Here is a 25452-nt window from a genome sequence, read left to right as displayed (position 1 = left end):
TTCTCCTGTCATTGGGATAACCTGTAAAAAAAAAAAAGTTTAATTACACAAACACACACATTAATAAAATAATTTAACATTAAAGCCTTGTCCTACTTTTTACTTATATTTAACCCTTTCAGGGAATGAGTAAGGGGATTTATGTACCCCTGTACTATGTACCCCAGGGTGGGGCGGTGGAGATCTGGGAGTCTCCTTATTAAAGGGGGCTTCCAGATTCCAAAGTCCAGCTAAAAATGTTTATATAAAAGCCCCCATTGTTTTCAATGGAAGCTTTCATTAAAGCTTAAAAATGCTTGAGTTCAATGGAAGCATTTTCCCGCGTTTATCCAGCGTTTTAATTTTTTAAATGTTGCAAGCAACGTTTAAGATAACGCTTAAAAACGTGCCTGAAGGAAACGTCCTTGTGTAGATTAGCCCATGGGAATGCATGGGGACTTCAAAACATAGGCTTTAAAAAACCATAGGGTAAACGCTGGGGAAACAGTCCATGTCAGGGGTCCTCAAACTTTTTAAACAGGGGGCCGGTTCACGGTCCCTCAGACTGTCGGGGGGCCGTACTATAGTTTGAAAAAAAACAGGAGAAGATTCTTATGCACACTGCACAAAACGTATTTATTGTATAAAAAACATGAAAGAACAATACTATATGCACAGCACGCTTGCCGATCATTAAAAATAAAAAAAGTGGCGTTTACTTTGGCTTTAAAATTGCTTGAGATTATTCCTTTGCATGGAAAATGCACAGATAAATTTGACTTTTCACTGTGTGTATTGAAAATGCAAATTTATCTTGCATTTTCCATGCAAATGAATAATCTCAAGCAATTCATTAATTTGCTTCTTTTTATACACCCTACCCTACACCCAACACTACCCCACACTTTTTATTAATTAAAAAAGGGCTGCTAAAAAAACTTTGTCAGTGTCTGCTACCTGTCACTCACTGCTGCCTTCATACATCGGCTGGATCACACTGCAGCACATGTGTACATGATCAATGTGCATAGTATGTTTATACTACCGTGTTTCCCCGAAAATAAGACACTGTCTTATATTTTTTTGGGCTTCCAAAAACACACTAGGTCTTATTTTCAGGGTAGGTCTTATATACTTTTTTTAATGAAAAAAAACACCATATTCCCAAATTCCCCTTACAAATTCCCCTTCTGATCACTCTGTGCTTTTTTTCCACTGTTCGGCAGTTAGGACATGGAACAGCAGGTGGCGCTGTGCCGGTTTCTTTCCTGCTTTACAAACAGGAAAAGACAGGATGCTGGCAGAGGAGAGAAGAGAGACGCTGCTGCAGCCAGAAACACACGCAGGATCGCGTATCAGGTGAGTATATTATTTTAAATTTTTTTTTTTTAACACATTTTTAAGGGCTCACTAGAACAAGCCTGGTTACATGCACTTCAGCTTCTGACAGGCGAAGTGCATGTAATATCACTCCGCCTGTGACAGGAGCCGGAACTACAAGGAAAGCATCGGCTTGTGCGGCTGTGTGTTAGCCCGCTGTGTGTACGCCCGCTGTCTCCCGCTCGGTGAGTACTGTTTTAATTTATGTTTGCTTTTATTTTTTTCTTTTTCTACTAGGTCTTATTTTCGGGGTAGGTCTTATATTAGGGCAGGTTGGGGGAAAAGTGCTAGGTCTTATTTTCGGGGTAGGTCTTACTTTCGGGGAAACACGGTATTTACAAATGTACATTGATCATGTACATTTGTGCTGCAGTGAGAACCAGCCTGATGTATGAAGGCAGCAGTGAGTCTCTGCTCATACCTTCTCTGCCTGATGGCTTCAGCCCGACAGCTCCAGTGTTACCCCGGCAACAGTGGTGTCACGTGACCGGGTTCCCTGGAGTGCAGATGGCAGGCAGCCAGAACTCAGGCAGGAGAAGCAGCCTCAGCAGCCGGCGGGCTGGATGGAGAACTTCAGCGGGCCGTATTCGTCCCGCGGGCCGTAGTTTGAGGAACCCTGGTCCATGTAGACTAAAGCTGCATACACACGTCCAATAATTATCGTTGGAAACGACCGACCGATGAACAACCGATTGGCCAAAAAAAAGTGACCAAGGACGCCGATGAACGAGGATTGTCGTTGGAAATGAACGACCGCCACCGTGGATCTGATTGGCCGACTATCTATCTATCGTGTGTACAGTCGTTCAGTGATCGTCCATGTTTCTGCGGTACACTTTCTCCTTTACATGTCCCTCCCTGCATCGTTCAAACGATTGTATCTAGCGTGTGGACACTGTTGGTAGATTATATATGAACGATCATATTATTACAGCATGTACAGAATTGTACACAATATGATTTTTCAAGTATATTCGTGCATAATCGTTGATCGGTCGTAATCGTTCATTTTCTAACAATAATTATTGAAAGTGTATACCTAACTTTAGCCTAATATTGATGTGACAGGTGCTCTTTAATCTTCATGTGAAGTCCAGGGGTATGTAATAGTGTTATGTATCCTTTTACAATGTATCTTTTTATGTATACTTTTATAATGTATCTTTTTATGTCTGTTTGGAGGCTGTAGAAGCTCTACACAGTGCTGAAAAAAACCCGAATTTTTTCTCCCATTGACTTTAATGGTGTTCGACTTTGACATTCGACCACCCAAATAATTTTGGTCTATTCGAGCGAATAGCTGCCGAATCGAATAGTGAGCTATTCGACCAACAGTAATCCCTATTAAAAATATTGACTCTTTCTGCCATCTAGTGGCCAACCTCAAAATTGCACAACTGTGACAATAGGAAATGCTATCTGTGTAAGCCAAAATTATGAAGGAATCTAAAGAAAAACTAACAGGGAAATAATTTGTAAATAGAGCTCATAGAGTATGTAAATACCATTGTAAATGTATACAGAATTCAAATTGTCATTTATTTCTTCTTCCACTTTATGAAAAAAAAAAAAAAAAAAAAACACACAGCTTACAACTCGGTGCAGGATATCAGGTCAAGCCCAACAAGTGCTGGGTCCTTCTCACAAACCGAGCCATGGTATAACATGACTGTTAAGGGCCTTTCCAAGGGAAACAAGTAATGATCAAAATTAGGGGTCATCCTATGCCTAATAGGGGAGAAAAAAATAAACATCAGATTTACAAGTTAACGTACAACTAAATCCACCTGAATAGTCTAAACAAGTACTAAATCTATTAACTATGGAATGTAAAAACCTCATAATTACAAAAAAAGCCCTGCATATTTAAATGCATCAGAACTTTATGGTGGGATAGCACTTTGAGTTCTATGTATGAAAATGAAGCTTATCCCATGAAGCTTTTTGCTAACAAAAATAAAAAGGCCTGACCTGACGTGAAAATCACGTGACTGAGCTCTCTTCCAAAAATGATAAACTGATCAGAAAAACTGATCTCTGCCAAGTGGGGGAGAAACTGTTTTGTGTGCAGTAAAATGCAGGGAGAGTAGATATCCATTTTCCTTTTTAAGATGTGCCCTAAAAAAAACAACAAGCGCAGATGCGCTGTAGTAGTTTTAATTAGGCGCTACAGCACATTTTTTTATTGGGAGGCCACAGTTTTACTTTAAGAGCTTCCATAAGGAGACATTTTTTTAAAGAAAAAGGTTCTTGTTTTTTTAAGCACACCTTTATGGTCTGCAATAAAATCTTGTGCTCAATTTTGGAATATAAGAACCATAAACTCCCAGATGCTAAATTTAAAATAAGCATTGTCTTCCTGGAGTAACAATATTGAATAAAAACTTTTTCATGTAATTTAGTCATGTCTTTAAATAAGAGATTTTTTAAAAAATTACATGTTGAGTAGTAATATACGATCATCAATGTCCACACCGATTAGTAGCTCTGTGAAATTGGAATTTCTCAATTTTTCTAGGACGATGCACTCTCTACATCCTAGGTCTGCAATCTGCAGAGAAAAGAAAAAAAGAATGATAATAAAATTACAGCTTCCATTTCAAATCATTAGCTACGGTTACCTTTCATGGTGTCTATGATTTACCAAAACACCCAGATGCCTCCTATATATTGAGCTTCCATAGTTGTACTTGCAATATGCATGTGAAAATGTTAAAATAGGAATTATATATCAAGTTTTTTTTTATCTTGTAAGAAATATTCAACAAGCACGAATGTATGTTAAAAAAAAAAGATACGAAACCTTACCTTCTTGGGTTTGTATTCCGACACAAAATCTTGTACAAATATCCTTCTTTGTACGCTCAATGGAGGACTAAATCTCACTGCGTGCATCTTGTGTCTTGAGGTAACTTCTCAGTAAGTACTGAAAGATATTATAGAACTTGTAGGTTATTACCAAGTACCCAATTTTATTGTTTTAGAATAAGTAAAGAGGAAACAACTTTTAATTAGGGCTCATTCATGCGTTTGTATGCTCTGGGCAGTGTTGCTGAACAGAGGCCCTATGCCACAACAAGTCAAATTACATTTCCAGGTCATACCAATGTACTGCTTTGGTGTGCCATTGGCTAAAATAAGACATACTGCATTTAAACATTCCACAGCAAATTGGAACAAGCTGTGGTGCAATGCAAAATGAAGTCATATGACTCCTGACCTGTTACTGCCTGATAACCTAACAAAGTTTCTTAGTAAATGAACACAAGCATTTTCTTTGTATGTGCATCATGGAACAAAGGTTGGCAAACACGCCCAAAAATATTTAATTGCTATATAGATATGTAATTTGGTAAAGACGAATGAAGGTCGCACTTATACCTTAAGCTTCTAGATATAACAAAACAGAACATCAAGACCATGTTCAAGCACATACTTAGACCCTGTGTAACAGATTGCTGTCCCTGGTTGTTTGGGAAGAGGAACAAAGAGCAGACTCCCAGAGTACAGTAACACACTACTATAGGACAGGGATCTCAGCCTGCAGAACCAGAAGCTATCACTAGTGGAATTTCATTTAAAATCTAGCTGGACAGGTGCACACAGATACAAATATTGCATACCATCTGATGTAATCTAGGGGTTGTGTAACAGCTAGGTACTTTTCCTACACTTTTACCATTCCCCAAGCTATCCTATAAACTAGAATCATTAGTGCTATCACGCCAGACAATGTTCCCCACCTGCAATTCATCCATGGACTGAGCTACTGGGAAACCATACACATTTAGAGAGATAGATCTATGCCAGATACACACAAGATGCAATCTTACATAGATAAGTAACACAACCAAGCCCACGGGCACTAGAGGTACAATGCACACCAACCTATTGTTTAATATTCCAAAATCTGGAATAGTGTAGTGTAACATAGGAACTCCAAATAACAAAATAAACAGTAAGGACAATAATGTTAGTAATAATCCCCTGTAATAATATAGTAATGGTTAGAACATAACCCTCCAGTTACAAAACACCAACCCAACACAATGATAACAGACATATAGAGCAAAATACAAATGCATTAAGGAATGGTACCTGCTAGCTACCTTTTAAGATGTTAATGGCTACCCCATGAGCTTGCTTCCCTCAGAACTAGTCGTTCTAGCATCTCCCCTGCTAACTATTTCATGTTTAACTCATTCCTATTCTTCATGCTCCCTTTGGCTTCTCTGGCTATATTCCCAGCTCCCAGTCCTATACAAATATTCCCCATTATGTATCATTGGAGAGTTAGAATTGGCTAATGGATGCAATTTGAAGGACACCTATTGTCTTAAACATTCGCCTAGCTAGGGATTGGTTTATTCAAACTTCAGTAATTAATTAAAAAAGGAATTCTGGAGTTGTTATGGAAGCACAGCGCGGTCATTTGTGTTTGGGTGTCAGCAAAGATCAGCATGGTGGTTGTCACTTCACTCAATCTGTTCTGTCACCTGTCCATCTCAAGTGCTAGCATCATCTATTTTTACAGTTAGTTACCTACCCTGTCATTATGTCTGTCCTGTGAACATAAACAGACAGAAGGACGAAAACAGGTTATCTATTGTCACTTCTGTAAGTGCCTGGAATTCAATAATTAGAGATCCTCCAGGGGTACGTGCCTGGAATTCATTAGAGATCCTCCAGGGGGGTCTATGTGACTGCACAGAGGTAAACAGATCACAAACATTCCCACATATGCCTTCATGCATTATTTATCCCTAATTATAACTATTATGAATATAGATATCTATGGTGATACAGTATACCATTTATCTATGTTAAAACAAAATTATGTGTTGTATTAGCATTTGGTCTTCGTTCTTCATTTCTGTATGTATGACCATATTTGAATGTATGAAATTGTATATATCGTATTTTACCATATCACATTTATCAGGTGTCACCCCACACACATACACCTATTCACACTCATGTATTCTTGTTACAATTTCTGCTGTAACTTTCCATGAAGATTTTTAAATAAATACACAAGTTTTTTTTTTTAAAACAGAAAGACAATCCTGTTGTTAATACACCCAAATGGTAATATAACTTTTTTACAATCTATATACAGACAATCATTGTCCTATAACAGTATGAACATTTATTCAAGCTCTAAGTTTAGAGGTGATCATTAGCAAAAGAGTAACCACAACAATTGTGTGCAGAGACAAAGACAGTGAAAACTTTTTTTTTTAACACACATACTACATATGCTAAACATTTAAGGAATAGTACAGATAGGACCTAAAAACAACAGTTACCAGTTTATGGTTTCTTTCTCCTCTGACCAAAAGCACACTGTATCCCCTATGAATGGCTCACACCTCTCTCTCATACATCCATACACTGTCTTTTTATCCTGGTCTTACCACCCCTACTAGGTTAGGTCTCTGTCCAGAGTTTCATCCTCATCAGCATATTAGAACAACCTTGTTTGAACATTCTCTCATAATATTTCTTGTTTTTGTCAATAAAAGATGGCCACACCAAATATCTTTCTCACAGTTCAAAAAACGAAATAAAAAAAGCTCCAATGTTCTAAGATATTGACCTTATACTAAGTTATGTGGCACCAAACCTGAATGTAATTAGGTTAATATTCATCAAGTGAGGTTTTTTATAGGCAAACTAGGACAAACAGAAAGCCTGGAGAAAACCTGTTTATATACAAAAATCAACAAACAAAAGCATGCATTAATTACAAACCTAACTATACATATACAAAGGTTATGAGCCGTAACTGCCAAAGGTACATATTTTAATTATTATTTGCTAATAGAAATATATATATTTCTAATATATATATATATATATATATATATATAGTATTATTATAAATCCAGAAATAGTGGATAGATGGTCTATAAATCTGCTTGTGTATTTGGGGTTCCAACTGGTGAAATCACACACTGTGGACATCTGTTTTTGGAAAAAGGAGTGAATTTCCCTTCAATTTGAATAAAAAAGCCTTCTTGCTGTGTCTCCTAAACAGTGAAAAGAAAGTTTCCAAATGGAACACTAACCTCCAAAATCTGCCAGGGTTTTTACCATTTCATATTCCAATATAGATAATACATTTTCCAGGCTTTTGATACAGATAAGTTACAAATCAGTGGCTTTGTGATGGACCTGACACTGGACTTGAAATTTTTTTTAAGTAATTTAAAACCTACATTAATAGGGGAAGCGGGAATGTAAACCTAAAAACGTTCATATATATATATATATATATATATATATATATATATATATTGGTAGCTGCAGATGAGAATCATTCTTGTGTGCACCAAACACTTACAGAGCCAGATATTACCATAAAAACTACAAATGACAGCATCACTGGTTCTGATTCATTAAAGCTCTCCAAGGCTGGGGAGGATACACTTTCATCAGTGAAGCTGGGTGATCCATCAAACCTGGAATTACCTGGGTGATCCATCAAACCTAGCAAATACCTTTGAAGAAATCTGTCACGAGTCTAATGCTATATAATTGTAGTCACATCTGATCACAATTGGCATACATCATTTATATGTGATGGGTACTCTGTCACTATATTGTAACTCCTTGCTTAAGCAATAAATAATGTCGTTTGGACCAACAGTTTCACAGCTAAATTTATTTCCATGAAAACTGTGCAGTTACACCAGTTACAGTAGACCACATACAAGACCATTTACTGTAAACCATTAAAAGTAAACAACCTGGTCTTTGACACAGGAAGCTCCTAGAAAATGCAGTTTTGGATTACCACACAGACCTGGAAGAAATCCACAAAAAAACATCATGATTGGGAGTCCCTGGTCGTTTGGAAAAAAAAAAAGGACCTGATTTATTAAAGTTCTCCAAGACTAGAGAATATAGGCCTTCATGGGAGAACCTGGGTGATCCAGCAAACCTGGAATGGATTTCTTAAAAATAATTTGCTATTGGTTGGCAAAGTTTTCTTTTTAATTCAGGAACAGATTAATTCCAGGTTTGCTAAATGACCCAGGCTCTCCCATGATAGTCTATCTGTTTGGGAGAGCTTTAAATAAAATAGGCCCAATGAGTACAGAACACACTACTTAAAGGACAAGGATCTCAGCCTGCTGCTACTAGAAGGAGATTCTCTCAGAAACCAACTGAACAGATAGAATGGCAAATTCAATTTTTACAAACATGATCGAGTGTGCCCTAAGGGTTGTGTACCAGCTAAAAACAGTAAATAGAGAATATTTATAAAGAGATGAAAAAGCAAAGAACTGATATACAGACAATATAATGGATTTGCTGTAAAATAAGAACATAAAATGTAGAATACCTTTACAGTGAAAGACCACTCTCGGCTGTGGAAGCACCTATGGTATATGTTAGTTCAGAACATGCTCTGACATTATAATCATACAATGGGCACAGGGAGTAGGAAGTCTCTTTCATTCGCAATAGCCTTACGTTGGGTTGAGCCCTTCCTAAAGTGAGATGGTGCTGAAATAAAAACTCAACAGGCCATATGGACTGAGTGGTTCTGATGACTGGGCCAAAAGCAGAACCTTTAATACCAGTGTGTGGTCCTGATCGCAGCAAGCCCAAACACCATGCGATTGCTGTTTAACGTGTCCATACACGCAGTAAGCCCAAACATCGTGCGATTGCTGTTTAACGTGTCCATACACGCAGTAAGCCCAAACATCGTGCGATTGCTGTTTAACGTGTCCATACACGCAGTAAGCCCAAACACCGTGCGATTGCTGTTTAACGTGTCCATACAAGCATTTTACTGGTCTGTTGGTGACTGTGTATGGTTGGTACAGACTATTTGGGTTCTATATGTACCTTACAATGTACACTCCATACAAAGACATAGCTTTTATCTCTTCATAACTAATATTTCAGGTGTTATTGCAGATAAATTATTTACATTTTTCTTTGGAATCATCTATCCCTCTTCTTGTTTAGAAAGCACACAGTGTGAAGAAGCCTTTGAGGTAGGGGGCTTATCTGGCCATAGACTTGGCTAATCATTGTATTCAATGCACATTCATGTGAATATATAGCCTCCTAACTGGGGAACTAATCATATGCTAATCATGATGTTAACATTTCTTTTGTATTTGCTTGGATCTGATTGAATTTCTTTTAAAAAAGCTCAATATTCCAGTTTACATGGAATCAATTGTTTTAGTAGTTGTTGTGTTTTAGGTTTAGTGTTGAAATTGAAGAAACTTTGTTATATTTTTTTGTGATGTCTGGGTTCCCTCTATGGAAATGTGACTCAAAAGTGATGGCTAGAGCCAAGTTTTCTCTGCTGCAGATCACTTGTTCCAGTTACAACAAAAAAAGACAAACTGTTTAAACCACTTTTTTTCCAACCATCACCCTTCTATGTTTATAACTGTCAGGTAGGTTTTGTTAATTCAGGGGACCCTGTCCACCATAGGATCATATGTTATTATTATTAATAAACAGGATTTACATAGTGCCAACATATTCTGCAGCGCTGTACACTAAATAGGGCTTCATAGGTGTTATCAAGGTGAGTTAGAAATGAATGGTATTACAAAAAACTAATGTTCATAATTTGCAATGTACAATAATGTAAACCCTGGCCTAAACAGGAAGTGCAGGGAAATTTACACGACCCGTTGGAAAAAAATCTCACAGGAGCTTTAACAATTCTCTACTCCTTTAAAATAAAAAAGGAAATTTGCTTCAGACTTTTATATTAACAACATGTAATTATGAAGAATGAAGAATGTCGGAATTATCTCCAAAAATCCTTTAATTAGGTTATAAATGTACGCATAACCCTTACTGACGATGTTTAATGCCTATATACATTATAAATAAAGATGAGTGCTTCAAAAAAAAGTGGGAGGGAAGTAAAGTTCTGAACATTACGTAAGGACCTGATTTAGAACTCTTATTGGTTTTGAGTATAACGAACGGCGATTGGTCAGGAAATGATTTGTCCGCAGGATAGGCACAACGATTAGTTGGTTTGGAAGGCCGCTAACTTGCTTTGCTTCCGCTTTTTGCCGCACGTGTACGTCACTTCCTCCTCTCCGGTGAGGCAGCAGCCATCTTTGCTTAGGTTAGAAATGGCGAATAACAGCGCGGCGGCCCTGGCCGGGACCCCGCAACCTAATCAGACAGGCGGCGCTGGAAGTAAGCCGGCGCCCTCCGGGAAGCCTGGGAATGTGCTGCCACTATGGGGCAATGAGAAGACTATGAATTTGAACCCCATGATCCTCACCAACATCTTGTCCTCTCCCTATTTCAAGGTGCAGCTGTATGAGTTGAAGACGTACCATGAGGTGGTGGATGAAATCTATTTTAAGGTAAGGAGGTCTAGGCGGGCCCGGTGTGTGGGGTGTGGAATGGATGAGATGTGTCCCGGGGGATTACTGAGGGCCTTATGGATGAAGTTTATAACTATGAAGGTTATAACTATGCTATGGCGCCAAGATATTACACAACACCGAGAATGGGGCCTACAGAAAATCCACATCGTTCATGGATCATGGAGGTGACCACCAGAGGTTCCTTTACCACTTTCATGCCAAGGATGTGATTGTTGTGTTCTGATCGGACAGCACCTTCCTCTTACTAATATGTGTAGACTCCAAACACTGAGGAAACCCTACAAGTTTAGATCATGGGAAGCCCTACAATAAACTTTACATGCATCACAATACTGTCAGTTGTACATATAAAGTGGATCTATGTACAATGTATGTATATGTCTGTATGTTTTATGTGTATAAAGCAGGTCTGTGTATGACTATGTATGTACAATGTGTATAAAGTAGCTCTGTGTCCAATGTATGTCTATGTATATGTGTATAAAGTAGGTAGGTGTATGTTTGTGTGTAATGTGTATAAAGTAGGTAGGTGTATGTTTGTGTGTAATGTGTATAAAGTAGCTCGGTGTATGTATGTGTGTAATGTGTGTGTGTGTGTGTGTATAAAGTAGCTCGGTGTATGTGTGTGTGTGTGTGTGTGTATAAAGTAGCTCGGTGTATGTATGTGTGTGTGTGTGTGTATAAAGTAGCTCGGTGTATGTATGTGTGTAATGTGTGTATATATAAAGTAGCTCGGTGTATGTGTGTGTGTATATATATAAAGTAGCTCGGTGTATGTATATGTGTGTGTAATGTGTATAAAGTAGCTCGGTGTATGTATGTGTATAAAGTAGGTAGGTGTATCTCCTAATTAACTCGCATATACCTGCACAAGCTGTTGCAGTGATTTCAGAATTACATTTCTGCTTGTCTTAATACATGTTGATCTCACAATGTGTATCCTTGCTCTTTCCCTGCCTACACGTTCTGCACCTACAAAGCTTCTAATGGAGACTACAAGCATCCATTCTGATGCACCTGTAGAAATACCATGGAGCCCCTGTGTCTAGGTAGACAAGCAGTGGCTGTGAATATGCTTCAGGAGATCTGCAGTGTCTGTATGTAGAACAGATGAAGATAGTAACATAAGGTTACCATAATATTATGATACTGATATGGTATGATTGTACCTGAAGAAAACAAATGTTTGGGAGTAGATTTATGTCTTGGTGTGAAATCTCCAAAGTCTGTTAATCTAGGATGAATTTTTCAAATGCAATCAGCATCAGGGAGAGTTATTTGGGGAAATACTGGTTTGCTTTTAAGTCCTTTAAATTAAATAGCACATATAATAGCTATGGATGTTTAACCAGCATCCTCTGTCCTCTCCCAAAGTAAATATACCTGGCCCATAACACTTTTGTATGAATGCCTGAGACCACACAGGTTATTTTTAATGCAGCAAAACATTGTATTGTAAACATCTGGTTATGCCGGTAAGATATGATAGACTGTGGCAGACAGGGGAATGTCTGCTCCCAATGCAGACAGCAGGATTGGAAAGTCATGCTGGCCACTTTCACTCTGATTTTTTGTCTAGGAGCCTCCTGTGGGGGAAGTGATCAGACAGGCTGAAAATCTTTTATTTTCCCACTAACATGCTGAACCCATAGCTGTCTTTTTTGTGTCCTTTCTTTCTCTACCCATTGCTGAATCACAAACTGTTGTAAATAAGGTCCACAATACAAAACCAGAAGTTCATTAATTACTAGTTACAGTTGTTTTGAGTCTCTAATATTCATATTGCCTGTAAACACTGCACATGGAATTAATGTAACCTCTAGAACAGGCATGGGCAAACTGCGGGCCGTATGCGGCCCAATAGGGATATTTCTCTGACCCGAGCAGGGTCAGGACCCCTCTGGGGGTGCACTGGCCAAAGCTGCAGAAAACATCCCCCAGGTCTGAGCCTGCGATGGAAGAGTGGGCGGGCTGCAAACAACCCGCCCACTCCCCCATCACAGGCTCAGATCTGCAATGGGAGAGTGGACGGGGTTATGCCATCATGACATCACATTCAGTGGTGTCATGATGGCATAACCCCGCCCACTCCCCCATTGGCCCCACCCCTCTGTCAAATTTTTTTTTTTTCAGATTGTGGCCCCTGAGTCAAAAAGTTTGCTCATCCCTGCTCTAGAAGGAATATTTTTATGCAGATGTAAAAAGGAACATGCAGAGATTGCTGCCTTCTTTAAATATTGAAAAAAAAGAAACAAAGGTTCTGACATTTTGATAGTTTTACATTGATTACATGTTAAAAATAAAATGACTCATTTATTTTTGAAAATTAGCTCTGACACCCACATTGAAGCAACAGATGGGAAACAACAGATCGGTTTCCATAGCATTCTGAAAATGACTAAATTTCATTTTGAATGATCAACTTGTTTGTAGCTGAGTACTCCTTACCTTGCAAGGGTATATATGTGTGGTTCAGGGATTGTGTATTTTGTTCTTTTTTTTTTTTTTTATGTTTTATGTATAAAAGGTCAGAGAGATGTAAATAATCTCATCAGAGATATATGTATATATATTATATGTGTATACATACATTCATTTCAATTTTGGCTGGGTAGTTGAATTATACCCAGAAATGGCTAATTTTTTTTACAATGGAACTACACAGTTTGTGGAGTCCTTTTTCTAGGATTTATCCCACTCTATATGGGGCGACGTGGTGGCTCAGTGGCTAGCACCCTAGCATGGAATTTGTATGTTCTGTGTTTGCATGTGGTTTTTCTGGGCACTCCAAAAACATGTCTTTCAAAGAAATGTACTTATAATGTGTTAAGTATGGGTGTGGTGGTGTCCTTAGATTGTGAGCCTTTAGAGATGATTAGGAACGCAGCTGTTGACTTTGTAAAGTGCCGCGTAACATATTGGCGGTATGTAAGTTATTAATAAGTCGACTATGTGTGTTATGTTATGAGCTTTATGTGCTGCAAACCATTCATTCATTTCTTTTTTTACTAATCTAAATTATGTCCCAAGTGTTCAACAAAGACTAAAAGTTTGGTTTTGATTTCATCAGTAGTTGTATGTTGTAACGCAATGTCTTTCCTTCTTAGGTAAATCACGTCGAACCATGGGAGAAGGGAAGTCGAAAAACAGCTGGGCAGACAGGAATGTGCGGAGGGGTAAGTACAAGTACGTGCCTCCTCATTTTGATTTAATTCCCTCCAAGATGAAGTAAATAACAGAAGTCTCCAGTGCTGTGAAATACACATTATGAAAGTTTGTTGTCCAGGATTTTCTTGTTTTATTTGTTCTTAAGTTGTGCAAATTTAATGTAAGCCATTTAAAGCATTGTTTTCTGTGAAAATACTTTGTGTAAAATTGGTCAGCCCTGGTACAATGGAGGAAGAGGAAGGTTACTGCTTTTGTCCAGAGATAAGATCTTTGTTTAATGTTTTTCTTATTTAAAACTGACTTTGCTTCGGTATGTATACCCTAATCTTGTAGATACCACAATGTTGATACAAAAAAAAATGTTTTTTTAAAATTTACTCACCTTAGGCCCTCACTTCTGATGGTGGCCTTCCCATTATCAGGAATCTCAAATATCACAAGGGGATGTTAATGTGCAGTTGAAACAACTTTTTTTTTGAGTTTGGGCTCATAAGTGTTCCAGAAAAAAAGTGTTAGTGACGCCACCCCCACCTATCGAAAAAAAAAAGGTAAATACCCTGTCCTTAACAGTTTCTGCTAATACCTGGTTTATCTTCTCATAGACTTGTAAGACCTCTTTGAATAGTGACTTCTGTGAAGTTACAATCTACACTGCTCAAACAGAATTCTCAAATCACATATCGGAATTCCATGACCAGAATATTCAAGTTGCCAAACTTTGATAAACATATTCTTATTAATAACAAGATTAGATAAAAACAGTCTGTATTTAAAATCACACAGAAGATCAAAGTAAATAATATTGATCTAACATACATGAATTCCATCACAATTCTAACCTTGGTTAAGTAGCGTGTATTGCCCCAGTGTGCCTATATGCATTCTGCCAATGTCTGGGCATGCTTCTGATCACATGGATAAGGTGGTGCCCTGGGGAAATCTTGTGGTGGTCGGGCAGCCCTTCAAGGACACGACCCACTGCCAAACTGGTGATTTTGGAAGATGTTACAGACAGCGTATCTGTCACATACTCATTTCGAATCTGTGAAGATTCAAACAAATCTCATTTGTGAGCAGAGTAGGGCACAATCTCTTCACACATGTAAAAAAAATATCAAAGCTAAAAATTCTATTTTATGCTTTTAAAATAAGTTTCAGATTAAAAGTGAAAACCGCCTTGGGCAGGCATATCCCTGGAGCTGGATGGTTTAAAAAAATTAAAAATACATTTATTTCTGCTTCAACTAGAATTTAAAATTGACAGTGCTCTGATTCCCTGTTTTTCTTTCTTTAGAAGTTAAGTGTCAGCTGAATATGTGTAAGTGTAGCCATTTATTCCTTTTTACACACTGACTCTTAGCAGTTACAGTGAGGGAAAAAATGTTTTGATCCCCTGCTGATTTTGTACATTTGCCCTCTGACAAAGAAATGACCAGTCTATAATTGTAGGTTTATTTTAGCTGTGAGAGACAATAACAACAAAAGAACCCTCAAAAACCCAGTGCTCAAAAGTCAGAGCTTGATGTGCATTGTAATGAGTGAAATAAGTATTTGATCCCCTATCAACCAGCAAGATTTTAGGCTCCCAGGTGTCTTCACTGTATGCAGGTAACAGAGCTGAGATTAGGAGCACCCTCTGTGAGATGAAGGCCTGAAATCTTGCAGAGCCCGCAAGGGTCCCCCTGCTCAAGATAGCACATGTACAGGCATGTCTGCAGTTTGCCAGTGAACATCTGAATGATCCAGAGGAGAACTGGGTGAAAGTTGTGGTCAGATGAGACCAAAATTGAGCTCTTTGTCATCAACTCAACTCGCCGTGTTTGGAGGAGGAGGAGTGTTGCCTATGACCCTAAGAACATCATGCCCCCTGTCAAACTTGGAGGTGGAAACATTATGCTTTGGGGGTGTTTTTCTGCTAACTGGACAGGACACCGCATCGAAGGGACAATGGACGGGGCCATGTACCATCAAATCTTGTTTGAGCACCTCCTTCCCTCAGCCAGTGCATTGAAAATGGGTCGTGGATGTGTGTTCCAGCATGATCATGACCCAAAACACACGGCCAAGGCAACAAAGCAGTGGCTCAAGAAGAAGCATGCGAAGGTCCTGGAGTGGCCTAGACAATCTCCAAACACCTAATCCCATGGAAAATCTGTGGAGGGAGCTGAAGGTTCGAGTTGCCCAACATCAGCCTCAAAACCTTACAGACTTGGAGAGGATCTTCAAAGAGGAGTGGGACAAAATCCCTCCTGAGATATGTGCAAACCTGTTGGCCAACTACAAGAAATGTCTGACCTCTGTGATTGCCATCAAGGGATTTGCCACCAAGTGCTACGTCATCTTTTGAGAAGGTATCAAATACCTATTTCACTCATTACAATGCACAGCAAGCTCTGACTTTGAGCACTGGGTTTTTGAGGGTTCTTTTGTTGCTCTGTCTCTCACAGCTACAATAAACCTACCATTACAATTATAGACTGGTCATTTCTTTGTCAGATGGCAAATGTACAAAATCAGCTGAGGATCAAATACTGCTTTCTCTAACTGCATTTAGTAATACGTCAACTGCAAAAAATGATTTATTTCTTAGTGGGTAGGGCAAGTGGTAGTGAAACTAATAAGGAACTTTTAGGGGAAACTAGCTATTCAGCTGAAAAGGAGCAATACAATTTTAAATATTTTCATGTTGTGATGAGGGTGCTTCCTTTTAATAATGTGGTTTTGTTTTTGCCTATGTAGGTTCGTGGGGTTGGAACTGGAGGCATTGTATCAACGGCATTCTGTCTGCTATATAAGCTGTTCACATTGAAGTTGACAAGAAAACAAGTAATGGGTCTCATCACACACACAGACTCCCCATACATCAGAGCACTTGGTTTTATGTATATAAGGTAAGTCGTTTCTAAACTTTCCTACCTGTTGTATGGTGTGTGTGTGTAATATATATATATATATATATATATATATATATATATATATATATATATATATATATATATATATATATATATATATATTTACTGCAGTGACCAGATCTGGTATTGCAATTGATGGTCCAGTGCACCACACTTCTTCCTGAGGAGTAAAAATTTGACACAGCTTTTCACTTTACACCACTCCATCCTAGATTGAAGCGTGTCTTTAACATTTTGTGGTAATCTTTTATGATCTATATAGCCCATATTTTGGAGGAGATGTCAAAAATATTTACCTTGTCCCTTTTACAACTTCTAAAACAGAACAAATTAATTGCTCACTGTTCTGATATGTATGCAGACTTTTCACAGCAGAAGAAACCTGTTATCAAATAAATATGGGAACTTTTCATTGCAGATTTTTTATTTTTTTTGTGGGTGTATACGCTTTTAGGTGTCATTTTTATCCTTCACAACCAAAGGCAGTGAAGGATACCAAACCTGTCCATCCAATTCCATAGTTTGCACAGCACTGTCGCATCACATTTTCCACTTTATTCGATCAGCAGTCCTGCCAGATCTGCATTAGTTGCTGCTTTCATGCATACCATTATGTTACTTACGTTAATTATGTCCATTACAGATACACACAACCTCCTACGGATTTATGGGACTGGTATGAAGATTTTCTTGATGACGAAGAGGTATGTCAGCAAGGGTAATTCACTTTTCATTGTTCTGCTTTATAGTATGCACTTTTTGCAGTTTATATATTGTGATATGATAGTGTTTTTAGTTTTTGTGCACTAATGATGAATCCAGTATTTCTGAGGACACAACTTATTACCAGCAACGCAGTACGTGATTGCAGCAGTTTGGTTGACCATTTTACCAATTCAATACTATACTATTTGACTGTGTTCTTTTTTGTCAACCATAATGTCACGACCATGCTTTTTTTGGGAGCATGTTCTTCTAGACTATACACTTCATTTACTGTCTTTTCATTAAATTTACATATGAGACCTATGCATCACCAACAGTAATGAAAATATTTTGAAAACCCAAAAATGTTCTTGAAGCAATAGGATTCATTTATTGCCTTGGAGTAATTGCGTAACCAATAGGCTGAATGTTGGCCCTTGTTTGATGCTGTCACATGGAAAGGGCAAAGTAAATTTTCCTTTATACTATTTCACAATTTGTTTTTAAGTTTTACAATTTCTCCTAATTGTAGAGGGTATTAGAACCATGAAAAGTGTTGTGTGCTCATGCTTTTACAGTAAATGCTGATGCTATACCTCACTATTGTTTTTGTTGTACATAAATATGAACTAGAACAACATTTACCACACTGCTTCAGACAGTAGTAATGTCCATGCCCCAATGAAATATTGTTCTTAAGCTAATCTGCTCTTTTCTCCTCTAGATCTTTGTGCTGCATCAATTGTATTGGGCGAAATTAATCTGAACACATGCGTGTGTGTGAGTGCAAGAAGTTTTACCTTAAGGTTCGCCTTTAAATGTGTGCAGGACTCACAATCTCCTACCCCACTTGCTCTTGGCGTCCTTGTTTTTTCTTGTTTTTTTCCTCTTTATAAATCTCAAGCCTTTATTGATGGTTATTAGTTGGCACAGGAAGTAGGTGTACGAGGCTCAGTAATGCATATTTGAACACCATTACTTTTGTTAAAAATATATTGAATGTGTTATGGCAGAACAGCTAAAATCACCAAATATCACCTGTTGCCATTTTTTTGTTGTGAAGCTGGTAAGACTTGAGCCAGTAGGTTAGATTTTCGTATGCTGTCAGTTTAGATTTAAATAGTAATCAATGAAGTTCTTTAGTGTATTTCTCTCCTTTTCAAACTTTTGCATGCCTTTTTCACAAGCACACACCATTTGTTAAACACTTGTGGGAAGATCACAGGTACAATCTATGAACATAAATCCTACACTTAATAAAATCTGTTTATGGTGGATTAAAGTCATTCTGTCACTACTGCGAAAGGACATAACTTTAAAAAGACAGTATAGTTAAGTTTACAGTTGGCCTAAAATGTCCTAAAATGCTCAAAAGAGCTGTAAAGCCTTGACCAGTAAGAATGGGTCAAATGCCTGTTACCAAAAGTCATGTACCCAAAAGTGTTGAATATCTTCAGGGATAGAGGAGTAGCATTACACCAAGACACAGGCCACTGGAAAGTTAACGTGCTGCAGGTATGCCTTGTTTGCTGTTTTAAGCCTGTCTTGATAGATTACTTTAGGTTCTTTTTGAAATCTTAATGGGTAATTTGTTTTCTTGGTATGTGTGAAAAATGGTTGAGCTTGGTAGAAAATATAAGCATGTCCAAGGCAGTAAATATGTACACTCCTTGGAGTGGTTTGCAGTGAAGGCATTGTATATTCTTTTCTTGGTAAAGCTTTTTATTACTAAGACCACAGTTTTGCTTCTGTACTTCTAAGCTTTTTTTGTGGCAATGGGATTTCTTTGACATCCCTAAACCCCAAAACCTTAGTGTGTCTTGTGCTGCTTTATAGGTACAGTATAGCAAATTGTGATGAAGGTAAGGTTTGCAGCTTTATAATTCTTCCAATGTTAGTGTATGTGACCTCAGCTGATGGCAGCACATTTCTTTAGGTTTTGCTGCAGTTATGACTGTTTTTCATCTATTAAACCATTATGATGTTATGGGGATCTGGGCAACAACAGCTTCAATAAATATTTGAAATTAAATCTGTGTGACATTTACTGAATATACCTATTAATGCCCACATGGTTTTATTTCAAACTTATTTTGCAGGATTTAGATGTAAAGGCCGGTGGAGGATGCGTCATGACCATTGGAGAAATGCTGCGTTCTTTCTTGACAAAACTGGAATGGTTCTCCACCCTATTCCCAAGGATCCCTGTTCCTGTACAGAAGCACATAGACCAGCAGATCAAATCCAGACCAAGAAAGATTAAAAAAGATAATGCTGAAGAGCCAGAAGAAGCGGATCGCCATGCTGAAAGACGTCGATCCAGGTTAACCCTTTTACACTAATTTTGCCTTTTCAAGACTAAAATGTGATAGTCTATCTTTTTTTTTTCACTTTTATTTAAGAGGAGCCTTTCCGCTTCTAATGCCTTTACATCAGTCAAGACCCTAGCATGAAAATTAGTTTCTCTAATTTACCTATCCTTGTGTTGTTAAGAGTTCTATATTCTCCTGCAGACAATCTAGGAAATTCAAAACATCTTTGTCTTCTACTTACATTTGTTTTAAACTGGATTTCTAGTAAACTTAGAAATTTATGGAGAATACCCTTCAGAGGGTAATACTGCATCTCCTTAATGTCCTTGGGTAATCCATGTCTGTGCAATTTATCACCAGGGCCACATGTAGTCTTTGCTGGCAGAGCATGTGGGTGATAATTGCCTACCAATTGTTTTCATCCTATTGCAGGAGGTGATTTTAGTAATTATTGCTTCAAGAAGTGATTTATATGTGAATTCACGCTTCACTATCTGATGTGTCCTTAATGTTCCTCACTCTCCCTGAGTTATTATAAATGTATCCCCCCCCCTAATCACTTGGAATCCTTTTTCTATTTTGCTTCAGGTCTCCTAAAAAATCATCAAGCCCTCGAAGATCTCCCAGGCGATCCCGAAGCAGAAGTCATCATCGAGACCACCACGGATCATCAAGCTTTGACAAGGAACTAGAGCGAGAAAAGGAACGGCAACGATTGGAACGAGAGTCAAAAGACAAACGTCGTTCACGAAGTCATGAGCGTGGCGTTGACCGCCGAAGAAGTAAAAGCAGAGACAGACATAGAACAAGGAGCCGAAGCCGAGATCGCAAGGCAGACCGGCGTGAAAGAGACAGGGAAAAAGAGAATGACAGAAGCAGAAAAAGGGACTCTGATAAAAAAGGTAATGGCAGGGAGAAAGATTCCGATAGACCTAGAGATCGGTCAAAGGAGCGCAGGAGGAGTGAGGAGAGAAAAGACAGAGAGGAAAAAAGACACAGAGAAGATAGAGATTCTCGTAAGGAGAGGAGGCATAGTAGGAGCAGAAGCAAAGAGAGAAAGCAACAAAAGAGCAGGAGCCCTAGCAAAAATGCTCGTGGGAGAAGCCGGAGCAAAGAAAGGTCAAACAGACACAAAGAGAAGTCAAACAAGCGCAGCAGAAGCAATAGCCTTGATCGAACAGACAACATCGAAAAATCTAGAAAAAGGGAGCGCAGTACAAGTAGGGAGAAACCCCACAAACGAAGTAGAAGTAAGGATCGAGGTCATAAGCGGGAATACGATGGCAAGGACCACGACCGTCACAGTGCTGAATTGGATGAAAAAAATCGAGGCAAAGATGAATGACTAATGACTTTTTACTGAATGGATCACATTGAATCCTTTTCCCCTTTTTTCTATTGGTTAAATTTTTGTGATTTTTCCCAGGCCCTGTTATTTACTTTTTCAAGTCCTAACCTGTTTAGCACTCTTTTTATTTTATATTTTATTTCATTGTTACAGAAAAGTCATGTTTATGTAGGGAAGTGCCTTCTTGAGAATCCAAGAACATTGGACAATATTTTGTTTTGTTTTTCTTCCCTACATGTGCTGAATCTCTGCTCCTCATGCAGCTACTGTTCAGTTTTTATTGAGTCCGTGTTCCAAAATTTGAACAACCTGTTCAAATGAAATGCCTAATTTTTTAATTCCTCTGACGTAATGGACCTGTGGGCCCTGTATGACTGAGGCAAATGTTTGGGCACTTTTCTTGTTCTTACGCTCGTGAGGTTGTGGTTATCCACCTGACGCTGCGTGCATGGCTTAGCTGATATTTGATAGAACTGCCATCTAATGGTTGTTTTTTGTTTTGTTTTGTTTTTTTTTTTTTTTATTAAAATTGACGCAAATGCAGACATGACATAAATTTTGTGTTGTCCGGTTGTAAACAGTTTTTAAAAAAAAGATTACATTTTGAACTAATATGTGTGTGTTTCTCTGTGTGTAGATGTAAATTTATGCTTTCAAATTTTGGGTTGACATTATTGGTCCATATTTCCAAACAAGTCCAATGAATACACCTCTTGATATCAAAGGATCCCCAGACATAGGATGATCCCTGGCTATTCTGCAAGGTTTTGTTTTCTCTGCTGTTTAACAGAGACCACAGCTGCCTATTCAGGCAACTGTGCTGCATACCCTATATCTAAATAAAAGTAAAGTACAAAATTTGATGATCCAATGGTTTGGAAAGCACCCTTCTGCCAGTGGTATCATGCACACATCTTACACTGCTGTATTTATGTCTGTGTATAGCTCAATTTCCATCTAAGCCCTCTTTGGTTTCCTAATATTTTGGAACTTTGGGTTGATGGACACTCTAGATTTTTGTTGCCTGGAACAGTTGCCCATCTTGTGTGAAAATCTAGACTGCTTACTGTATTTCCAAACATTTTTGGGGCCATTGATAATCCTTACTAACGACTGGCACTTAACACCCACAATTGTATAATAAAGCAGTCAGCTTGTCATTTTCCCTACCCTCCATATCACACATAGCTAAACAGCTTGTCTCTACAGCCATTGTACCTGTCACCTAAAACAATCACAATCAGATTTTTTCCCAGGTGTGTCCTAAGCCTAATTTTGTAAAAGTCACAGCCTCTCTGCTTTCTGTAGGTTTAGAGGTTTTTATGCTGCACTTGGCATTACATTTTCAAATCCAAATAAAGTGCAGTGCAGCCTGCTTTTCAAGACACTTTCTGTATTTTTTTTTTTATGTATTTTTTTTTTTTTTTATGTTCAGTTTCTTCTTTACTGGTTTGAAATGTCTTAATTTTTTTTATAACTTAGTAACTTTATACTTGACAGATTCATCTTTTAATAGTTTTGGAAGTGCAGGAAAAAAAGTGTTTACTGCTTCCAACTGCCTTCTCTGCAGAGCTAAGCATCTGGGAACAATTCAGGCTTAAACAATAGCTTTTACAAAATCTAGTCTTTCGACTTTAAATTAAAAAAAGAAAAACAGGAAGTTGAGCTGGTGACGGTAAAGGGAAAAATATTGCTGTTCTTTACTTATGGTCCTAATTCCTGGTGGGAATTCCTGGTTGGTGGGCAGGCATCTGGTGACCCCTATTTATAAGGGAGCTTCCAGAAATTAGATAAGGTCCCTGACCCCCAATATACAACCTCTGGCCTGCAAATGAACCTGGCTGCCTTTCTAAGCACATGTATGTTACCAATGCACCTAGCTGCCCTTGCGCATCATCTAGCTTACCCCCCCCCCCCCCCTGGCAGTCTAATAATGTCCGTATTTTCTCTCCAAAAGAGGTACATTGTTTTGCATGGAAATTTATTTTACATTGTAGGCCTGTAATTCTTAGACAAATCTCCCCGAAATATGTCCAATATTTATTAAATTTAATATTACACTTTAAAAAAAAAAAAAACCTGTTAAAACAAAGGTGCGTACAAATACTGAAACCTGTAATATTACTGTACAGTAGCATATATAACATACATACATTTTTGAAAGTTGAGCACTCTCAAGGTCTGGAGGTTGCCGGATTTATGTATGTCAACCTGTGTGTGTGATAGATAGAGAGATAGATAGAGAGATAGATAGAGAGATAGAGATAGATAGAGAGATAGATAGAGAGATAGATAGAGAGATAGATAGAGAGATAGAGATAGATAGAGATAGAGAGATAGATAGAGATAGAGAGATAGATAGAGATAGATAGAGATAGATAGAGATAGATAGAGATATAGATATAGATAGAGATATATATATATAATTTTGTATTGAATCCAATACAAAATATTTAGAATTTCCCGCTGCGCCTTCTGATGTCACCAGAAACTCTCCAGGAAAGTCGTTGCAATCGCCGGCTGAAGATGGAGACGGAAGAGAAGGACGCGGCCTGAGGACGGGCATTCAGTGATCAGCACAGGCCGTGATCGTTTTTTTGTTTTTTTAAATTCGATGCCGTTTCTTTCTCAATGTAGGAAAATGCCAAGCGCCTCCTGGGATACGTGACATGAATATGTACTCCTTTTCAGTCTTGATTGCTGTGGTGAAAAAGACGCAAGGGGAGGGGCTTCTCCTTTATTTTTATTTTTTTTCTTCATGACATTTTTACAACCCTTTTATGTAAAAGTAAAACCTTTGCTAATAGGCCTGCTTTAAACGCCCCTAATAAAAGCCTAAAAATGGCTGTGCTGACATTTCCAAGTAATCTCTTTCCATTGAAGTCTGCTAAAGTGGCTGCTTACAGAAGCTACAAGGAGCATTTAGATCACCACAAGGTTTCATCTGTCCAAAGAGTGTTTTTCCAGAACTGTGCTGGTTTTTTTAGATGTTTTTGAGCAATGTCCAATCTAGCCTTTCTATTCTTGATGCTTATGAGTGGCTTGCACCTTGCAGTGCACCCTCTGTATTTACTTTCATGCAGTCTTCTCTTTATGGTAGACTTGGATATTGATACGCCTACTTCCTGGAGAGTGTTGTTCACTTGGTTGGCTGTTGTGGGTTTCTCTTCACCATGGAAATGATTCTGCAATCATCCACCACTGTTGTCTTCCATGGACGTCCAGGTCTTGGCGTTGCTGAGTTCACCAGTGCTTTGTTTCTTTCTCATGATGTACCAAACTGTAGATTTTACTACTCCTAATATTGTAGCAATTTCTCAGATGGGTTTTTTCTGTTTTTGCAGCTTAGGGATGGCTTGTTTCACCTGCATGGAGAGATCCTTTGACCGCATGTTGTCTGAATCTTCCACATACAAGCGCCTCCTCCCCCAATCAATCCAGACCCTTTATCTGCCTAATTGATAATGACATAACAAAGGAATTGCCCACACCAGCCCATGAAATAGCCTTTTGAGTCAATTGTCCAATTACTTTTGAGCCCCTGAAATGAAGTGATTGTGTAAAGAAAAAAAGGCTTTAGTTCCTCACATTTTTATGAAATCTTTTTGTTCAATCCACTGAATTAAAGCTGAAAGTCTGCAGCTCAACTGCATCTGAGTTGTTTCATTTAAAATTAATTGTGGTGATGTACAGAACCAAAATTAGAAAAAAGTCATCTCTGTCCAAATATTTATGGACCTAACTGTATGTCTAGTAAGTTTGGTTTAAATGTCTACATGCTTTTCCAAGTGATGGTGAAACATAGCAAGTTTGGTTTAAATGTGTTGATGTGTTTCATTCAAATATAGCTCTGCTATATAGCACAGTGCTGTACAAAGATGACAGGTGCACTCTTATGGGTGTCAGTGATATGTATGGCAAGTTTGGTTGAAATGTCCCCATGTGTTTTTCACACATGCGTTTTTTTTTTTTTTATCATTGATTAACCACAGTAATACGGATCACATAAGTAGATGATTCTTTTTCTATGGTAATTGATTGATTTGGACTTTAAAAATAATGCTATGTAAAAATCATGGTTTATGCCTATCATTAGGCTGGGCTTTTAGGTAAAATATCCTGGGATGGTTCAATATTATATGACTAATATAGCATTGTCATTTATAGTCATATTTTTTGTTGTAGGTATACTGTCAACTGTCTCTTTACTTTACAGAGAGGAGATACTGTATGTGACCCATGGAGAGGACACA

At 38.2% G+C, this 25452-nt stretch overlaps 2 protein-coding genes across 2 annotated transcripts in view; one reads left to right on the top strand and one right to left on the bottom strand.

Annotated features, from left to right (window-relative positions):
* Nucleotides 1-4254, bottom strand: part of HENMT1 (HEN methyltransferase 1) — a 10268-nt gene extending 6014 nt beyond the window's left edge. The window contains exons 1-3 of the mRNA XM_072420866.1: nucleotides 4168-4254; nucleotides 3798-3910; nucleotides 2953-3087 (exon numbers count right to left, since the gene is read on the bottom strand). Coding sequence (XP_072276967.1) covers nucleotides 2953-3087; nucleotides 3798-3910; nucleotides 4168-4254 — 335 coding nt within the window. The remainder of the gene's footprint in view (nucleotides 1-2952; nucleotides 3088-3797; nucleotides 3911-4167) is intronic.
* A 6185-nt stretch (nucleotides 4255-10439) lies between these two features.
* Nucleotides 10440-21811, top strand: PRPF38B (pre-mRNA processing factor 38B). The gene is made up of 6 exons (XM_072420085.1): nucleotides 10440-10727; nucleotides 13859-13927; nucleotides 16659-16810; nucleotides 17478-17538; nucleotides 19639-19862; nucleotides 20440-21811. The coding sequence occupies exons 1-6, from the start codon at nucleotides 10488-10490 to the stop codon at nucleotides 21194-21196; spliced, it is 1503 nt and encodes a 500-aa protein (XP_072276186.1). The 5' UTR covers nucleotides 10440-10487; the 3' UTR covers nucleotides 21197-21811.
* The last annotated feature ends 3641 nt before the right edge of the window (nucleotides 21812-25452 follow it).

The sequence above is a fragment of the Pyxicephalus adspersus genome, chromosome 8 (assembly GCF_032062135.1).
Source record: "Pyxicephalus adspersus chromosome 8, UCB_Pads_2.0, whole genome shotgun sequence".
Taxonomy (NCBI): Eukaryota; Metazoa; Chordata; class Amphibia; order Anura; family Pyxicephalidae; genus Pyxicephalus; species Pyxicephalus adspersus.
The sequence above is the reverse complement of the archived record's forward strand: the minus strand, read 5'-3'. Positions and strand labels throughout refer to the sequence as shown.